Source organism: Micromesistius poutassou (assembly GCF_964030765.1).
Source record: "Micromesistius poutassou genome assembly, chromosome: 10".
Taxonomy (NCBI): Eukaryota; Metazoa; Chordata; class Actinopteri; order Gadiformes; family Gadidae; genus Micromesistius; species Micromesistius poutassou.
In genome coordinates, this window is record NC_140280.1 from 7,358,971 (window position 1) to 7,380,312 (window position 21,342).

Below are 21,342 nucleotides of genomic sequence, written 5' to 3' on the forward strand. Positions count from 1 at the left end.
TGAAATGCACCACACAAATTGCACACTTTTATATCTGGAGAGGCTTACCAACAGAAAACCAATGTGCATCATCATCTCCATAACAGTTCTACTTTGTTCAGCATACCATTATAGAAAGTGGTTGTGTAAAATGGATTCCTTCCACACACACATCTCTCTGTAATGTTTATGTTTGTAGTAAGTGGCCCTCCAGATATTCTCTTAATGGCGGCTGCCATCGGCATGGCGGCAGCGTTTTTTTTTTCCAGGATTAGAAGCCAGATGGAGGGCCGGCCATCACACTTTTCCATGGTGACCGCTTTTTACAAGCCAGCGCGTTTTAGACCCCGGCGCTCGCAGGAAGCCTGCTCACTCAAGTGTGACTCTCTCCCTCACTCGGCGTGCGAGCTTAGGCACTTCAAGCAGCATCCGTATAATCTGCTGCCCTGGGTGACGATGGGAATATAAACACAGGCTAATGCTCATACTTCCAGGGGGAAATATAACTATAAAATGATGCAAAAAAGGACAGGAAAAGATAAGATATTTTGAAAACCAGTTTTGTACGATACTTTGTTGATTTGGAGGAAGCTCTGTATGCAATCCACTGGGCATTCCTACAGGTTCCCTTAGGAATTGTATATATTCATACAACACACTAGTATTAATTGTATATTAATACTTCCATTTATTGCACATGCATAGTAATCGTATAAAGTCATTGATGCTAAACTTAATTGTTATTTTCAGTTAAGTGTAAAGAAAAGTGTATTTTACCACATTCTACTCTTAATGTAAACGTGTAACCCAACATTGAAACCTTGTGCGATAAAGAGCAGGGAATCAAAACAAACATGTTCTCTTGTTCCTGCAGGTGTTTTAAAATCGTGCAACCATGAGCGGGACCCAACCAGATGGCAGGCAGACCTATGGACCACAATGAGGCTATCAGGGAACCTCTGAAAGGAATAAAGTCTCGTCTTGACCAAAGGAAGGGATGACGTTTTTACTGGGTTATTATCTGCTGCTCCTGGGGTCCGTCCAGTTGACCTCAACGTACGGGCCCTATCAGAGGGCACAGAAGACCGGGGATATTCTCCTTGGGGGTCTCTTCCCCATACACTTTGGAGTCGCTTCTAAAGACCAGGACCTGGCGGCCAGGCCAGAGTCCACTCAGTGTGTGAGGTAACGTGTCCCTCATTGGTTTAAAATCAATCTGTGGTTCAATCTATCAATCAGTAGTGTAATTGATATGGTTTCATGTGGATGTCAAATAAAATCATTAACACTTTTGATCATGTTTTTCGGGGACAGGATAGTGTTGTGAGGGGGTGAGGGGGTTAAACTCCCAGCAAAAATGAACATGGTTCGATCGCCGTGGCCCGTAAAGTACCCTGTAGTAGGCGCCCTCGAACAAGATGCCCTGCCTAAAACCTGACCTGCTGCTTAACGACATCTGTCTGAATTCACAGGGAGTCACGGAATAAAAAATAAATTAAAAAACACAAACTAGTAAACAGCGGCCCTTAATCTCCCTCTGGCAGGTACAACTTCCGGGGCTTCCGCTGGCTGCAGGCCATGATCTTTGCCATCGATGAGATCAACAACAGCAGCTCCCTCCTGCCCAACATCACCCTGGGCTACAGGATCTACGACACCTGCAACACAGTGTCCAAGGCGCTCGAGGCCACGCTGAGCTTCGTGGCCCAGAACAAGATGGACTCCATCAACCTGGACGAGTTCTGCAACTGCACCGACCACATCCCCTCCACCATCGCCGTGGTGGGCGCGTCGGGCTCCGCCGTCTCCACCGCCGTGGCCAACCTCCTGAGTCTGTTCTACATCCCTCAGGTGAGCCCAGCCCAGACACTCCCGCTGGAGACGGTCAGCCTCTCCATAGGGGCTTACTCTGGTGGCGACACCCCCCTCAGATTTGGTCACCCAATCGGAGCATCGGGAGCCTGCTCATACCGACAGATACGCTGCCGTTTGGTGACCGAGACATCTAGATAAGGGGAAAACATCACTTCTGCTGCTGTGTGCTTGTGAGCATGATTGAATAAATAAATTCCAGGATTCTTTTTTTTTAACCTATATCTAACCAAATGAGGCTCATTGAGATACAAATATATTTAATGAGCAACCTGGACAAGAAGGTAGCATAAAATAATTCATCAGGATTACAGAGAGACACATAATTACACAAATCAGGACAACAGGAATTTAGAGACAAGCATATGGGAACCTCTGGTTGAATTTGTTTGAAACTCATGTAAACAATATTCTACTGAAAACCACTTGCTACTATCAAGCAGTAGCATGCACATGACGGCTGCTCTGTTTGACTAGAACCAGAAGGAGCTGACGTAATGCGCAGTAGCAAGCACTACCAGGTAGAGGGCCACAGATGACAGAGAACCAGTCAACCCACAGCATGCAATGATTGAGTCTGCAAGGGCTGTCGAGTGTTTTGGCATTCAAACATTTGGCAACATATTATATACAGACAATATACACAGATCAATTACAAACACACACACACACACACACACACACACACATATACATATAGGCAAGGCATGGCATCATTATCACATTAATATTGGACATAACAACCACAATCGTCACTCACACACAGATGTCACAGACCCATTGAACATGTCACGGACAGACACACTCCACAGTGTATTTACTGTTACTTACCAAGGCTTTCCCTCTGGCAGCTCCTAGTTTTGTCATGTCCCCTTTTAAGTCACATGACCTGCACCAGAACCACAGCAGTGGGCCAGACCGGCGATGTCGAATTCTAGAAGAACAAAAGTATGTTATGTAAGAGGTTCAAACTTTTGAACAAGTTCGTTATAATCCTATTTATAATTGTTGTTATAACAAGCACACTTCTGCGTGTGCCAATTATCGATAGTATATCGATAGTGACCTACATAATCCCTCTATAGAAAAACAAAATTGAAGACCCATCTCTTCAGAAGCCGCCCATCAACTGACTACAACTTTTCGGTTGTATTCAGGACATCTCTTACATTGAGCACCAGCTCTTTTTACACACTTGACTAGGGATGTCACGATACCAAATATTTAGAAGTCGGTACCAATACCAGTGAAAATCCACGATTCTCGATACCATTTCGATACCACGGCAAAAAACAAAAATAAAACAATAAATCCCATGTACTTAAACTAGGGATGTCACGATACCAGAAATTTAGTAGTCGATACCAATACCTGTGAAATTCCACAATTCTCGATACCCAATTCGATACCACGGTCAAAAACAAAACAATAAATCCCATCTACTTTATTTATTAAAAACATTTAAACATTCCAAAAAACAGTGGCACTGGCATGTAGCGTTCAAGTAATGAATAAAAATAAACCACTATTAACATTACAAAAAAAGAACAGTGGCATGTAGCGTTCAAGTAATAATAATTAAAAAAATAATAATACGCGCTGAAAGCAGGCAGTCATGCAGCTATGCGGCTGGCGTTTACACTTACGTGCATGGCGGGGTTTAAAACATAACTTCCAACCTAATATTAAGTAATATAACCTAGGTGCGCAAGGCAGCCACAGGAGACGCCAACATTGTTTTCAACTGCTCGGTACCGCGCCGTATTAATTAACCAAGTTTTGAAAAGAAAAAGTATTTGAAGCGAATAAGCAACGCTGTTTTTGAATTGTTTATTTGGTTTTGAACGAATAATTTTGGATGCATGCATCGGCTTTGAGTTGGTTTGTTTACTTTGAAATTGCATACGCTCGCAACACACACGCACACGCACGCACACATTCACCGCCGCACCTACTACAACCTGCCGATCTTCAATCAAAACAACATCATGTAAGTGATGCCGAACGCAGTCGTACCATGCGTGTTTAGAAGCGCAACATTGAAACGGGTCCCGTCTGAAACAGTCGGGCGGCGCAGCGTTCCAAACGCAAAGTACTTCCAGACGCGACTCTTGTTATTCTTTTTATCGACGAGTCGAGGCGGAGCCGTCGCACTCGCTGCAGCTGCCGTCTTCCATGTTCCCGTGTAGTGCCGCTTTTCCACCGCCAGTACCAACTCGACTCGACTCGACTCGCCTCGACTCAACTCGGTTTGGTTGCGTTTCCATCTAAAAAAGTACCTCTTCAATGTGGGCGGGTCGTAGAAAAGAACCTCTCCACCATGGGCGGGTCGTCATTAGGTTTTAATCACGGGAGACGCGATTCCCGGGAAATCTGAATCTGATCAAGACTATTTCCTGATTCCCGGGAAAGGTTATGATGGGAAATAAAATAAAATAAAAAGCGCAATGACTGCGCGTCTATTTTTGTCATACGGTAACGTTGATAGAGGCGAAACTCGAGCCCTAGGAAAGGAACGACACTGAAACGAAACAGCGAAACGCCGGTCCGTGGACTCCAGCCACGCCGGACACACACAACCACGCCCGACACACATAACGACGCGCAGCCTAACTCTAGCCCCGGGAAAGGAGCGACACACACGGCGAAACGCTGATCAGTGTCCCCCTCGGGAGCGGGTTCGTGGACTCCAACCACGCCGGACACAACTTAACTTGAGTGAATATTCCCATTTACAGCCGCTGGCCAATCAGTTACCAGCAGCCTGTTTACGTCACACAAAAGTACCTACTCCGCTGGCATGGAACCTCGACGGAGGTAGTACTAAAAAAAAGTACCCGGTACTAGGTACCAGGTACTTTTTTTGCCAATGGAAACGCAAATAAGGCGTGGCGAGTCGAGTCGAGTCGAGTCGAGTCGAGTAGGTACTGGCGGTGGAAAAGCGGCATTTGTGTATATGCTGCCCACGTGACGTCCAGAGGAATTGCGTCCTCGGTACCTACGGTACCTACGGTACTAAGAAAAACGAGTACCGTCACGTTTTTTGAATTTTGGTATCGACTTGGTACCGAAGTATCGGTTCTCGTGACATCCCTACACTTGACCACAGGCTTGTGACACCCTTGTGTTCTTGAGTCATAGAGCCACTCTTCACTGAGTCCAGTTGGTTTGTTAAGAAATGCTTACATTTTTGCACACACTGTTCTCAGAGTCACTATAATGTGATGTAAATGTGATGTAAATGTGAACATGAATGTATGTGAATGTGATGCAATGCGAATGTGTGTGAATGTGTAACCCAGTCTCACGACAAAATGTAGTGTATCTATGTTGGTCCACAGCGGAAAACCTAGTAGTTTCACAACAACGGCTCAGAAATTGTGAGATGCCAACGTTTTGTTGGACTATTTTCTATAGGCCTTCTTCCACATCACGTGGGTGTCGAGTTTCTATCTGAAAAAAAAGAAGATGGCTGATTTTATTTTATTTTTTGTGTAAAATGCTATATTTTTTATCGATTCTGCATTGAAATGCGTTTTGATAACTTTTCCAGCAAAAATAATAACATTGTTTCTTAACATAATAGTTGTTCAGTGATTGTATATGATTTGGGGTTTTGAGGGAATAGAATCAGGGTAGGCTACACATACTTCAATCATGTGGAACCATGAGCTACATTTTTGTTGCGCGTGATTTTGACCTATGGCCATTATTCCTTTTCTGTAACATGGAGGGAGATGTGCTAGCCTGTGGACAAGTTCTTCAAGTCTGGGGTCAAAAGATGAAAAGGAGCCCGCACCCTGCCCCTTATGAGATTGAAAGAAGTTCATTGTGCATTTCACTCATCATTCATTTTCGTTATGAAATAGAGGTCTGATTCTCAGATATGCATGCTGGATGGGTAGGGTCTAGGTCTGGGAAGAACTTCAGTTAAAACCTTGCAAGCAAGCTGCTGGGTGAGGAGGTGTCACGAGATGGAGCATTGGTGAGGCTTTGTGAGGCACTTCTTATAGGGCTGGAGCCACCAGATTGATAATTGTTTGTGTCCTTGAGACCCACTCTGATATAAAAGAGACCCCCGGACTTTAGGGGTACATCATATATAAATAGGAAGCACATTTCTCAAATGTTAACAAAACTAATTTTAATGTTGAATCTATATCCAAATATTGCATTTTGCATTGATAATAACATAAATGTCAGCCATCTTGCTTGTTTTCGAAGACAGAAACTCATGTCAAGTGACGTGGAAGGAGGCTTATAGAAACAAATAGGCCAAAAAAACGTAGGCATCTCACAATTTTAGAGCCATTATTGTGGAAAGACTATGTTTTCCGCTGTGGACCAACATAGCTATACTACATTTTGGTGTGAGACTGGGTTGAAACATGATGTAACGTGACTGTTTGTGATAGTGAATGTGATGTGAATTTAGCTTAATCTGAATGCATTCTACAGATCAGTTATGCCTCCTCCAGCCGGTTGCTGAGCAACAAGAACCAGTACAAGTCCTTCATGAGAACCATCCCCACTGACGAGTACCAGGCCACAGCCATGGCCGACATCATCGCCTACTTCCAGTGGAACTGGGTCATCGCCGTGGCCTCGGACGACGAGTACGGACGCCCGGGCATCGAGAAGTTTGAGAAGGAGATGGAGGAGCGGGACATCTGCATTCATCTGAACGAATTCATCTCCCAGTACTTTGAAGACCACGAGATCCAGGCCTTGGTGGACCGCATTGAGAACTCCACGGCCAAAGTGATCGTTGTATTCGCCAGTGGTCCTGACGTGGAGCCCTTGATCAAGGAGATGGCCCGGAGAAACATCACTGACCGCCTCTGGCTGGCCAGCGAGGCGTGGGCCAGCTCCTCACTGATCGCCAAACCAGAGTATCTTGACGTCATGGCCGGGACCATCGGCTTCGCCCTGAGGCCCGGCCACATCCCGGGCTTCAAGGAGTTCCTCCAGCAGGTGCAGCCCAAGAAGGTCAGCCACAACGAGTTCATCCGGGAGTTCTGGGAGGAAACCTTCAACTGCTACCTGGAGGACAGCTTGAGGCTGCAGGAGAGCGAGAACGGCACGGAGAGCTCGCGGCCGCTGTGCTCCGGCGACGAGGACATCACCAGTGTTGAGACGCCGTATCTGGACTACACGCACCTCCGTATCTCCTACAACGTGTACGTGGCCGTCTACTCCATCGCCCAGGCCCTGCAGGACATACTCACCTGCACGCCTGGCCGAGGGCTTTTCGCAAACAGCTCCTGCGCAGATACGAAAGATATGGAGGCATGGCAGGTAAGGAGACGCAGTGATGAGAGATGGGTAAGTGGATAGACTGATGGGGTATCAAGGAACATGCAGGGTTAGAGAGTATATGTGTTAGACAGTGAATACAGAGACAGGTCATTAAGGAGCAGTTAGGGGTTGGACAGTGATTACAGAGAGAGACATGTGACCAAGGAGCAGGAAGGGGTTACAGATTGAATACAGAGACAGGGCATAAAGGAGCAGGAATGTGTTAAACAGTGAAAGCAGATAGAGACATATCATCAGGATTTAAGGAGCTGCTAAGTGTTGGGCTCTTGCTCAGTTATGCTAAATTATTCAGGAAAACTGAGCCAATCTAATCCATTACATGTCAGTTGGGAGTCGAACCCTCCCAACATACTCACTGCCACCACACTATCCTGCACCCTATTAAAATCGATCAATCAACAATTTTAAAGTTCATTGTACACTGCTCTCTGCTCCACAGGTCCTGAAGCAGCTGAGACATTTGGATTACATCGACAGCATTGGGGAGACGGTGCACTTTGATGAGAACGCTGACATGTGGGGGAACTACACCATCATCAACTGGCACAGGTCAACAGAAGATGCATCCGTGGTGTTTGAGGAGATTGGCTACTACAACATGCACGTCAAAAAAGGATCCAAGCTCTACATCGACAAGGCCAAGATACTGTGGAATGGATACAGCACAGAGGTTATTCACGTACTTCGGGAAATATATTCCATTACACTCTCTCTCCCTCTCTCTCCCTCTCCTCTCTCTCATACATAATGGGATGTAAGTTCACAATTAACCAAAATAATAACTATCATTTTATTATAATACATCTTGTTACATCATCCTTCAAGGAACATTTGCCGAGTTTTTGATGACAGATGTGATTGTGACAATTGTGACTGCAGGTTCCATTATACATAATATATATAATATAATAATATATATTATTTAATTTCCATTCTCACATGCTCCTCTGCTATCATACGCTCCAGCTGCCGTTTTCAAACTGCAGTGAGGACTGCGACCCAGGCACGAGGAAGGGCATCATAGACAGCGAGCCCACTTGCTGTTTCGAATGCAAAGAGTGCTCCGATGGAGAATACAGTAACCATAAAGGTATGGATTCATGAAATACCTATGCTTCGATTGTTTCACCCTCACTTGTCGTTTAAGACCATACACCTTTGCTGCCGCTGGTTGTAGATTGCCCTGATTTACTACAACTAGTCAAATGCTGAATGTAAGAATCTCAGCCACATCTTAGTCCTGTATATCTTATCGCTTCTTATCGAGTTTTAAATCTTGGATATTACAACTTGTTACTGCGGCAGTGTGAAGGTGGACATGTGATTTTGTTTGTTTATCTGTTCATGCAGATGCCAGTGTTTGCACCAAGTGTCCAAACAACTCGTGGTCCAATGGGAACCACACGTTCTGCTTTCTGAAAGAGATCGAATTCCTCTCGTGGACGGAGCCCTTTGGCATAGCCCTGACAATATTCGCAGTGCTGGGAGTGTTTCTGACGGCCTTCGTCCTGGGGGTTTTTGTCCGATTCCGCAACACTCCCATCGTGAAGGCCACCAACCGAGAGCTGTCCTACCTCCTCCTCTTCTCCCTCGTCTGCTGCTTCTCCAGCTCCCTCATGTTCATCGGCGAACCGCAGGACTGGACGTGCCGCCTGCGCCAGCCGGCCTTCGGGATCAGCTTCGTCCTCTGCATCTCCTGCATCCTGGTCAAGACCAACCGTGTGCTGCTCGTCTTCGAGGCCAAGATCCCCACCAGTCTCCACCGCAAGTGGTGGGGCCTGAACCTGCAGTTCCTGCTAGTGTTCCTGTGCACCTTTGTCCAGGTGATGATCTGCGTGGTGTGGCTCTACAACGCCCCGCCGGCCAGCTCCAAGAACCACGACATCGATGAGATTATCTTCATCACCTGCAACGAGGGCTCCATGATGGCCCTGGGCTTTCTGATCGGCTACACCTGTCTCCTCGCCGCCATTTGCTTCTTCTTTGCGTTCAAATCGCGTAAACTCCCGGAGAACTTCACAGAGGCGAAGTTCATCACGTTCAGCATGCTGATATTCTTTATTGTTTGGATCTCGTTCATCCCGGCGTACTTCAGCACCTACGGCAAGTTTGTGTCGGCGGTGGAGGTGATCGCGATACTGGCGTCCAGCTTCGGTCTTTTGGCTTGCCTCTTCTTCCACAAGGTGTACATCATCCTCTTCAAGCCCTCCAGGAACACCATTGAGGAGGTCCGCTGCAGCACGGCGGCGCACGCCTTCAAAGTGGCGGCCAAGGCCACCCTCAAGCACAACACGGCGTCCAGGAAGAGGTCAGGCAGCACGGGCGGGTCTTCAGGCTCGTCCCCCTCCTCGTCCATAAGCCTCAAGACCAACGGTAACAACTGTGAGCCCAGCGCAGGCCAGCCTAGGATCCACAGGCCCAGGGTGAGCTTTGGGAGTGGAACGGTCACTCTGTCCCTGAGCTTCGACGAGTCAAGAAGGAATTCAGTCATGTGATGTAACCTCACGTTTGGGAACATTGCAAGCCCGTTGCGAATCCATTGGCCAGTTCCTTATTTGAAGTCCATATCAAATTAAAATGTGTGTCTGATATGATGACAAAGATGGCATACGGTAGATGTTGAAACTTGATGATTCAGAATTGTAAATAATTTTCATTAGCACTCAATATTATCATGGAATATTTATTAAAATGATTTGGACTGTACAGTAAATCTTTACATTTCATTTGACAATGTAATGGATGCAATTTGTTTAGATTAGTCTACTTATTCAATATTCTGTACATTGTATTTTCGTTTTCTCAATGACTATAACAACATGGTAAATAATGAATTATTACAATAAAAGCAAAGCAGTACAATGCAAATCAAAGTATGAGTATTTGTATTTATTCTTCACTTTTTCTTTTCTTTTTTCATCAAGTGGATTGCAGAGATTAGTAAACAATTTCATGACTGTATAAAACCTATATAAAAGTATATACAAGGTCATAGGCCTATTAGAGTATCTAAGTAATTCTAATAGGCCTATGACCTTGTATATACTTTTATATAGGTTTTATATAATAGTATATACAAGGTCATAGGCCTAGAGTATCTACTTTACTACTACTTGGATATAATACTACTACTACTTGGATATAATATTGGATATTAAGTTAGAAGTAACGTTTTCTTCATCGTTCAGTTACTTTGTCCATTTTAAATAATAAGGAGATTTCTGACGTTGTTTTTTGTTCGATTTAAAAAACTTACCAATCAACCTTTCACAACCACCGATCACATACTTTTTGACACGTGGCTGTCATCGGCGTCATCACACAGAGCGGGCACAGTAGGGCAAACAAACCGAAGCAAGGTTTATGAAAAGGAAAGAAAGACCATAAATAGTGTTGATGGCCAAGTAGTGGTTCTGGCAAAGTACGAAGAAGTCCAACGGTAATTAACGGAATGTAAACGTTTATTACGTGTGTTTATAGGCTTTTATTGTGAAACACACGTAAATAACGGATTGCAAACATTACTTGCGCGCTTTCGCACTGGCTTTTATTGTGAAACAGCCACCCCGGAAGTCATTTTCAATGTTTGTTTTCCTCCTCCTCTGTCAATTCTTGACTTGAATCCAAGTCGTGGCGCTGTGGTATCACTAGTGCAGCAGCTTAAGGAATGAGGTAAAGTAACTTTACTACACTCATCAACGTAGATCGACTAAGAAAGCACCGTCTCTAGAGCCATTTTAGCCTAGTCTATACAACTTTGTCAACATGTATTTATAGAGCAGTCGTCCATCAACGATGTCAATGACTGTGTTGTTAGGTCTGCTCTGTAGCTAACGGTACGTTTTAATTAACCTTAGTGGTTATTAGTTATTTACATAGGTTATCTCCGAAGGCTTAGATAAGGTTATGAGATGTTAAAATGACAGCACACCTTTAAAGCCGCACCATGATAAACGAAACCTTAAGACTTACCTTTAAAAAAAAGCCTTTTGCTTCTTTTACTGTATATGTATTATATGTTTTAACAACCCATTTTTTTCCCTCTTAAACTCTGTAGCACTTTGAGATTTTTGTGCTCTACAAAATAAAATTATTATTATATAGTATTATTATTATTATTATTATTATTATTATTATTATTATGATGATGAACCATCATCAGACGTTTGCACCTCCAGGAATGGACGGTGAGGGGTGCGTTACCTTGAAACAAACGTGTCGGTTCCTTGTGTGTTTCTAAGGTTATTAATTTGGTCATTGCCAAATTGCCCCTCCCCCCTCAGCTGACGAAGGTTGGTCAGCTGAGTTCTAACTTCAGGACTGAAGAGCCCAGGGGGGGTACAGGCGAACTGGGTATTAACCTAGAGTTGTAGAGATAAAGAGCAATGCCTGGTTTTGTACCTGGACATGGTGAATGTGAGGAGAGAAGGTATCCTAAACTCGACCATTGCTCAAGAGGCTTCTATATAGCATACAACCTCGTTAGCTTTACTTCTTGTTGTTGGGGGAGATGGGCTAGTGAAGATCACTTCAGTTCATGTTTGAAATTAAAAGTGATGAAACTTGTGAAATAATGGATATTGTATAGATTAGAAATTGCACCAAAAATGTCCACATCAATATTCCTGGTTCAACGGGAACAAAGCGTTCTGTTTCCTGGAAGAGATCAAGTTTCTTCATGGAGAGAGACAGGTTTTTTTTTGAAGATTGTTGAGAGTTGACATTGTCATGGTGTGTGGCACACCCTGGTTGTTGGCCATCCAATCGGTTGAGCTTAAATTCACTAACCTTTCCTTCTCCCTTTCTTAACAGTTTCTGAGGGCGCCACATCAGAGTTGTGTGTTGAACAGACCCTTTCTGATGTAACGAGAACAATGGCTACTCAAAGCTGACAAACGAAAAAAAATATGATTAAATCCATTGCCATGAGCAGATTATCACGGATCCTTGGAGCTGTTTTCATCACAGTGCCCTGCGCACGACACAAAAACAAAAGCTGAGACGACCACTCAACACCAAAACAAATAGTTCATTGAGGGGGTGGCCATGGGGTTCTGTCCTTCTATGCTCACGGTCTCCAGGAGAGGAAAGTACGTCATTGCACTCTTGCTGTGTCTCTCTGCGTTGGCGTGGATCGCCACATACAAGGGGGACACGGTGAAGGCCTTGCAGTGGTCCCCTGTGACGCTGCGGGTCCCGGTCAAAGGGGACGGCTCGCTGGTCGATCTGAGACCAGAGGGAGCGTCACCAGAGGGAGCGTCACCAGAGGTTGCGTCGAGTGCCCGTACACCTACGGCCCTGTGCCCGGAAAGTTCTCCGCTGCTCTGTGAGTAAACAACGTCACCAGTGCACATTTTTGAGAGTTAAAGTGATGGACAACATGATCTAAAATCGTATCATAACTTAACAAATCACAGAGTGATGTATCCACTACACACCTACTGAAGATGTTAAAAGTATATTAATATGCATCTCACTGTCAGTCTTAGAGACTGTAGAGTTGTGGTCTGCCTCTGAATCACCCCCCCCCCCCCCCCCCCCCCCCACCCAAAGTCTGAAATGATGTCAATGGGCGATGTCGCTGTAATGTCCTTGGCCTGGCTTGAGTGTACAGTAATATGTTCCCTGCTTGGCTAAAGAGCCAGGAGGTATAATAGACTCCACCCAATAAATCGGCGTAAAGAAATCAAATGATAGATAATAATTTCATGTAATAATGAACTTATTACATGAGATTCCAATGCAATGGATTTTTTTGGCACACCATTTTTGATACACACCTCAAAAACCCTTAATAACATGGTAACAAGTAACTTACAGATTTTATTTGTCACTTTAATTATGTGAATAGGTTAATGGATTAACACGAGAACAGATAGATGCTGCACAATGTTCAGACCAACAATAATGAGCTCACCAATCCTTATAAGCCTTCATGTTCACACAACTTTAAAAGTTTCTCTGTTAGAATGTCATGCTGGTATGTTTGTCATGCTGACTTATATGGAGGTTTCAGTGTAGCCACAGTGTAACAGGCAGTTTATATGAATTGGCAGAAGACACTGTTCTTGGCCGTCCTACAGCAGTCTTAGGTCTCCTGACTGAGCAGAGTTGTGGACAGGGTTGCACACTTATGGAACAAAGGTTGTGTTGCTAAAAGGTAATGTTTCAGCATGTGGGACTGTATCCTGTTGTCCCTGGGGAAGTTCTTACTCCATAATATCAGCGAGTATTGTAGATGTGGAGGACAAAACATATTTGATTTTTATCTTCTAGGATTTGGAATCGATTCGCAACTTTGTTGCCTTAGGTTTGCTTTGGTATGTTTACTTTATTGTGATCAGCTGATATTTAACATAAAACGTATTCAACCATAACAACCACACCTCATACTATCTCATACACACTCTGCTTTCATTCCATCATCATAGATGTAAAGTGGGAAAGCGAGAGCAAACATATGTACGTGTGTTTTTCAGAAATCAGTAATGTTTTCTAATGCTTTGTTGGTTCAGAAATACCAGAGACACAAAATATATATTTTTTTGTGTGTACTTTATAATCGCACATTGTGCTACTGCACTGCAATATATATTCTGTGTCCTATAGGCCTTATTCACCTAGTGGCTGGCTTGGTACTGAAGGCTAGCTGAGTGGGGGAATTCTGCATTCAGTTCCCCTACTGAGCTAGCCTTCAGAACCAAGATGAGGGAATTGGGCCCAAATCCTGTTGACAAGGAGAACAGCCTAAAAACACAGACCTCATCTGACTCATTCTTTAAAGCCTTTTCTTTTTGCCCCTCCAAGATGGCGCCCTGAAGCTGTCCTTCGAGCCTTCGTTGACGATGAAGGAAGTGACAAATGAGAACGCCGTGGTGGCCGAGGGTCAGTACCAGCCCCCAGAATGCACTGCGAGACAAAGCGTGGCCATCCTCGTCCCTCAGCGCAGCCGCGAGAAGCACCTCCTCTACCTCCTGCATCACCTGCACCCGTTTCTGCAGAGGCAGCAGCTCCACTACGCCATCTACGTCATCCAGCAGGTACGGACAGGAAGTGACATCATCCCTCAGACTACAGAGGTTGCATAGATATATATACTGACTAGATATCGCCTGAGCTGCGCTGTTCAGTGGAACATTACATCAATGCCGCCGCCATCTTGCCACGGGGTAACCACCCACCTGAATGAATGAATTTCGATGGGACAAAAGTCCTTTCCCAGTCAAAATCACTCTCAAATGCCTTTTTTAAAGGAAATCTTCAATCGGGTTGGGTCAAACGTGTGTTTGTGGTAATGCTAGTAAAAATTAATTAAAAATACTTTTTTTTTTTACTATCATTACACGTCTGACCTATGTCAGAAACCAACCCACTTGAATATTGCCTTAAAATAAGGCGTTTAGAGTGATTGAGACTGGGAAAGGACCTCTGCCCCATCGACGTTCATTCATTCAGGTGGGTGGTTACCCCGTGGCAAGATGGCGGCATTGTTGACGCATGCTTAGAAGCCGAATGCGATATCTAGTCAGTATATATATATCTATGCAGAGGTTAGGCTTCTTGTCTTTCTTTCAGACAGGAAGTGTACCACGGGCACATGATCAGAACTCTTTCAGACAGGAAGTGATGTCAACCAACAGGTAATGGGTTAGTACCCTTTCAGACAGGAAATGATGTCAACCAATAGTACAGGGATAGACCTTATATATACAGAGATATATAGTATATGTAGGCTGCATTGTCGCCCTATCTGAGAGGCGATTTCAATGAGTCGTGTTTATTCAAGGAATTATGATCAACGTGGAGTATTAAATAAAAAACAAAAAACGGATGTTTGATATAAAAAATACAAAATATGATCCAAACATGAATCTAAATTGATTTCCATGAGTCTTTTTTCATATATAATATGATTGAATAGGAATTTTAAAACGACTCGTTGAAATCCGATGAGAAATGTAAATGAAAAACCGCAGCCCCCACCCTTACTGGAATTTGTTCACCAGTTTTTTAAGTAAGGTGGCAGTGTTGACTTTTGATCTAAATACAGAGTATGATAAGGGGAATACACACTGCGAGCATTCACCAAGCATTTTCCGTGAGACAAAGGGGGATTCTTATCAGGAAACATTCACATTGTGGGCAGTAAAAACAAAGGTGAGGGGAGTTTCCATCGGGAAGAGCCATGGCAGGAGAGGCCAAGATAATTTGCAATACACTAATTGGGTAGGGGACAAGTCTGCATGATGACAACCAAAGGAATCTACACAATGAAGAGAGGAGTTTGGAGTGACCTCATAACAGACTTAGTGGCAATTTGAATGCTCACTGATATAACACATTTCAATTTGAGAGAGGAAGGGCGCTATCTCTAGGTGTAAGCAGAATTACAGAGGCTTTCAAACAAACTACTAGTAAAATCAAGTATATATCATTTCATAAATTATTATTAGGAACCATTTGTCCAAGACACTGGGCTTGTAGTAAAATGTACTAGGGTGCATTTATCGTTTGTATGTTTGCATGTCGTTGAAGGCAGGCGACGCAACGTTCAACCGTGCGAAATTGCTCAATGTGGGTTACCTGGAGGCCCTGAAGGACCACGACTGGGACTGCTTCATCTTCCACGATGTGGACCTGGTGCCCGAGAACGACCACAACCTGTACATGTGCGACAGCCAGCCCAAACACATGGTGGTGGGCCGCAACGCTACGGGCTACAAGTACGTGTCTGGAGACTGAGGCTAGTCCATGCGAGGCTAGTCACACTGAGGCTAGTCACACTGAGGCTAGTCCCACTGAGGCTAGTCCCACTGAGGCTAGTCACACTGAGGCTAGTCACACTGAGGCTAGTCACACTGAGGCTAGTCCGACTGAGGCTAGTCCAAGTGAGGCTAGTCCGACTGAGGCTAGTCCCACTGAGGCTAGTCATACTCAGGATTAGTTTCTGCTCCATTGTGATATATTTCTACCTGTTTCTAGATTGCGCTACAAGGGCTACTTTGGAGGAGTGACGGCGCTGACCAAAGAGCAGTTTAAACGGGTGAACGGCTTCCCCAACACCTACTGGGGCTGGGGAGGGGAGGACGACGACCTCCGCATCAGGTCAGACCCCACCGCCACCGGACATAAACACGAGACCTCTTACCACTATGTTACCACTGTGTTCCTGTGTCTTGTCAACGATACGTCGTGGATGTTCTTTTATTTCATTGCCACATCCATACTGTGAGGGTGTTTGAGCACTAATACATGCTTTTCACGTTCCACTTTGAAAAAAAAAGACTTGATCGAAGGTATAATGTGTAATTTCATCCGCTGGGGGTTGCTCAACCAAAACTTTAACAAAATTATTAACTTTATGACGTGAAGTTAAGTTTTATCGTGGGAGTTGTTGTCTGCACTTCGATTGCAGATTGAAATCATTCCAAAGTCACTCGAGTTAATGTGTTAAAGTTTTTAAAGTCGACTTCCCAAACAGCAAAATTGTGTTTTTAGTTGTTTTTTTTTAAGTTGGAAAGATATTACTCATTACCCAGGAGATGGTCGGGCAGCAGAACTCCTCTCTATAGAGCCATTGTTTGTTCAATATTTTCAAAGTGCCCTTTCCTAGACAATAGGCAAACTAAAAGGCAGTCAAACCGGAGACATCTCACGTTTCCAAATATTCCCATTGGATTCAAATCTAGTAGTACTAGTAGCGTTATCTCTCTAGGTCGTCCTCAAACGAGCCCTCGTATTATCTAGTATTGAGTATAACTGTGTTAACCGTGTGTGTGTGTGTGTGTGTCAGGGTGGAGCTGCAGGGCATGAAGATTGTGCGTCCTCCGCCCGAGGTGGCGCGCTACACCATGGTGTTCCACAAGCGGGACAGTGGCAACAAGGTCAACAACGACCGGTAGGTGCCCCCGTCAGGGGGTCCTTTGGGGTGATCAGAGGGTCAAAGGTCATGCGTTATAACACTAGCGCTGCGTTCCTGTGCAGGCCTGTCAGGTGATTGCGTGATCAACTTATTGTATGATGTATGGACGTGACCTCAATATTGCCAAGCAATATAAGCAAGCTAAGACGCCAAAAACGTCAGAAGCTCCTTCTTTTCACGCTCATTTATTGCTATCTCAGTGATCAATATATCGTCAGTCAACAGAAAAAATTCTGTTAGATGGTTTATCACACAATTTATGAAACAATAACTTGAGATCCCAACTCGCACCACACACCAGATTGAACCATGCCATGCCAGATTGACAGGTGTTCACAGGGTTTAAAAGATTAAGCGCACATGTCGGTCATAAGCCAAGCCAGTCCACCTGGAAACAAAAACTGTATTCTGCATATTTGCGTCTTCTGCGCTGCTTCTATTCTGTGTGAAAAACATTTCACATTCCAATTCCAATGTCTGAACATTCTTAAGAAATAAAAGGGTGAAAGGGTGTACTTGCATTATTATGCTATTATATTGTCATATCAGTGGCATCATTGCCACTGATATAAGGATTTTGTTGCCTTGTCATCTATGTTGACTGCGCTCAACATAGATGACATAGACAGCGCTCATATTGACATAGTTCCAGGTGAATATTCAGCCAGAAGCAGAATTTTTTTTTACAACAGACGAGATGGAAAAGGGCTCATCTCACACTTCTGTTGGTCAGTCTCCGACTTATTTCTATTGACCACCAGCACCAAATCCCCCCACTCTAGCGGGTGCTTTTTAACTGGTACACAGGAAGGTCACCACTGTTGAAGCCGGCGAGGCCACAAGCAGTAACAATGCCCCCAGTCTAAACTGACCATCACTCCTCCCTCCCTGTTGTTCCAGGATGCGGTTGCTGGGACGAACGCCCCAGGTGTGGCGCAAGGACGGTCTGAACAGCTGCTCCTACAAGACTCTGTCGGTGGAGAGACAGCCTCTCTACGTCAACATCACGGCGGACATCGGCATGCCGCCCCGACACTGACCGCCGGCAAGCTGGCTCCGGTGGCACAGCGGGTTTCCCCGGCAACCGGACTCGAGGTTCGATCCCCGGGTTTTGTTCTGGTTGAGGTGCCCCAATGAGCAAGGCACCTTAACACAGCTAAGGGCTCCCGATGAACTGGCTGTGGTCCCGCACGGTCGACCGCCTCGCTGGAGTGTGAAAGTGTGTGTGAACCGGTCGGAATGTTCACGTGGGAAACGTTCAGAAAGACTGCCGAGGGTAGAAAAGAGCTTTATTGAGGAGAGACTTTTGCATTCCCACCACATCCTTCAGAATACCCTCAGGGATGTGTACCTTTTACCTTTTAGTGTAAATTGACTTTGTTGTGTACGAAAACTGGAATCGAAACTCCGCTCTTGGGCCCCCCCCCCCCCCCCCCCCACCCCAGGGTCACACGTATCTGTCATTAATTTGATATCCTGACATTTTTTCTTATTACCAAAGCCTTTTACTTACTTAATGCTGAACAGCCTCAAACATGAGGTGATTATGTGTGCCATCTCTGTTTGTCTCTGCACTTTTCAGCCTTGCCGAATAGTGTACCAGCCTAGCTTCGTATGTAGCCTAGCACTAGCTATAGTTGGCGGCTGTTAGTCTGTGTGTTAGCAGGGCTAATCCTAATGCTAACCGGATGCATAGATTTGGCTATACGTGATGAAGACATTGGTAAAGAATAATCCTAGGAAACTGAAGGTTTTTCAGATTTGTACGCCTCATTGTGTGCATTCAATAGCTTGCAACATCTTTTTAGTTTAGTTTTTTGCTTGTGCATAACTTATTCTACACAAACATTTTATACATTAACTAGATATAATAATTATCGCCAGGCTATCAGAAAGCCAGAAACAATAAGGGTTTAGGTCAACAAGTGGAAGCTATTCGATATTTTAGACACTGAAACTCTTTATTGATAAATTATGGATATGAGCGGTAATCGGAGAGTAATAATGTCAGATATTTGTGATTTGGGCCTAAACTTTTTGGTACCGTTTTTTTAATCAGACATTAAGTCTAAAATGTAGATTCATGCAACATGTCTCAATCTTACTTTATCAATACCAATCTTATATCACGTAGCATAACACAGCATAGGCTAAACTATCGGATGCTAATGACATTTTAAGTAATGAATAGAGATAATCTCTTAACATCCATATCCTTTTTTGTAATCCTTTTTGAATATGTATTTTAAAGTATTGGTAAAGAACTTGGGCTTAATGGGTAATGGTATGAAATTGAAACTACATTTAGCATTATCAACTGTTAAAAAAAGGCTGTTAAATATATACATTTTATTAGTTTTATTTTTACACTGTGATCTTTTTGTAACTTCCTTTCTATCCTCAACGGCTTTCTGATAACTAAGTCACAGTAAAGAACCAATATGCCTTATTTAATCATTGCATGTCATAGTAGCCTAATCGATACATGCATATCCACAAATTTTTACAGTGACGGAATAATGCATTACTGTCTGTTAGTATTTTGTTGAACTATGTAGTTCCAACCTACCACATCATAGTGACAGATATACTTACTAATTATTTTGCGATAATGACAAAATCGATAATACAAAGTGAGCAACACTGTGTTCAGTCAAACTCTGTGTGCTTTGCTCTGTTTAAACAATGTGATTCTCTTTCTTTTTTGGGTATGTTGCAAATATCAACTGAAATGTGCACTCCTTGGGCTATGGGCTTTTACTTAATCCCCTGATTTATAAATCAATGATTAACTACTGAACAGGTGTGTCATTAGAGCTATACAACGTGTCATATTCATGAATAGGCCTAGTGGTGTATTTTGAAAGCTTTCTCACTTGTTTCAAAGATTGTTTGGTTCATTCTCACTTGCCTAAATCTTAATTGAGGATTAATCTGTGATTGTTGATTTTTCTGATTAATCACGCAGGCTTTGAAATTTCATAATTAATAACCATCACAAGTTAGCTTTCTTTGTCTTTGTCACAAGTTAGCCCAAAAAAAATTAAGCGTGTTGAGACGAACAAATTGGTCACGTTCCCTCTTGACGTTTGCCTAGGCCAACTTTACTCTCTTATTATCCACTGAGAACTAGTGAAGGTGTACGTTCTCTGGCGATAAAAAAACAAACATTGAATGCTAAATAGCCTACAGTCTTACTGTAGGCTGCAGTCTTACTTCATGTTCTCATTGCCATAAATAGCCGTCTTCATTATTGTACCTTTGTATCTGTAGAAAACCTGTAGCATTGTTTACACTTCTAGACTTTATTTTGTATTTTATTTTCATATATATCTGGAATCAATGTGAAAGAAAAAGAAGTAAGCAACAAATTAAAGGATTTGTATGAGTGAAACTGTGTGGGAATTTGGGTATGTTAGGTGTGTATTTTAGTTTATTGTTGTGAGATTTTAAAAAAAGGGACCTTGTGCATTCAAATACAAATTAAATATATACTTCATTTCAAAACTGTTGTGTTGTTTCGTTCAACTGATTTTAAGATTTCAGTCAATGCTACAAATTCAAGCCACAGGAAATGCCTCTTTGATTACATAGTTGTAAACTACATTCATATACCTATAGCTATCACTATCTATGAATATTAGGTTGCATTTGATAATGCCTGTTGAAAGTTGGATTGCAAAAGTTTCATTTTGGAATACCAACTTCCTCCAAACGAGTGACAGCCTACTTTTAGTTATCGAACATGGAAACAACTTCAAAAACAAACTTCTCCAATACATGGAGGCATTAGGGAACGCACACCCATTTAATATAACGCCATGGTGTATGGGTGGGTGGATCTCCTTCTGAACAGGCAGTTTTGATGTCTGCGTCCTAGAGATGTTTGAGCTTCAAGGAAACAAATGGTATAACACCAAGATGTGTGTGGCATTTCATATCTAACACTGCTCATAATAATAATATAATATACAGGTATTATATTAAAAAAAACACCTACACAATGACGTTACGAAAACAGAATCACAAATGGATCGTAGCCATGGGGATAACACACAACCCTCCTCCCTAACACTCTCCCTAACGCCGTTTGTCTGTTATGAGCTAATGCAGAAACATGGTGTAGCAACATGGTGCCTTTGTAGATATACAGGCTTTATTCTCAGGTAACGAAAACACAACAATTATTATTTTCATGGGATTAGACACTAATTAAATTATTCAAACAATATTATATTACATTTCTGCCA

General features: G+C 43.4%; 2 protein-coding genes across 2 annotated transcripts; both read left to right on the plus strand.

Moving 5' to 3' along the window:
• Positions 1-976: 976 nt before the first annotated feature.
• casr (calcium-sensing receptor) lies at positions 977-9,665 on the plus strand (the record flags this gene model as incomplete). The annotated part of the gene is made up of 6 exons (XM_084474779.1): positions 977-1,164; positions 1,524-1,830; positions 6,310-7,149; positions 7,610-7,840; positions 8,137-8,260; positions 8,521-9,665. The coding sequence occupies 6 exons, from the start codon at positions 977-979 to the stop codon at positions 9,663-9,665; spliced, it is 2,835 nt and encodes a 944-aa protein (XP_084330905.1).
• A 1,121-nt stretch (positions 9,666-10,786) lies between these two features.
• Positions 10,787-20,599, plus strand: b4galt4 (UDP-Gal:betaGlcNAc beta 1,4- galactosyltransferase, polypeptide 4). The gene is made up of 7 exons (XM_084473853.1): positions 10,787-10,842; positions 11,983-12,496; positions 13,978-14,210; positions 15,706-15,893; positions 16,153-16,275; positions 16,964-17,068; positions 17,993-20,599. The coding sequence occupies exons 2-7, from the start codon at positions 12,217-12,219 to the stop codon at positions 18,129-18,131; spliced, it is 1,068 nt and encodes a 355-aa protein (XP_084329979.1). The 5' UTR covers positions 10,787-10,842; positions 11,983-12,216; the 3' UTR covers positions 18,132-20,599.
• The last annotated feature ends 743 nt before the right edge of the window (positions 20,600-21,342 follow it).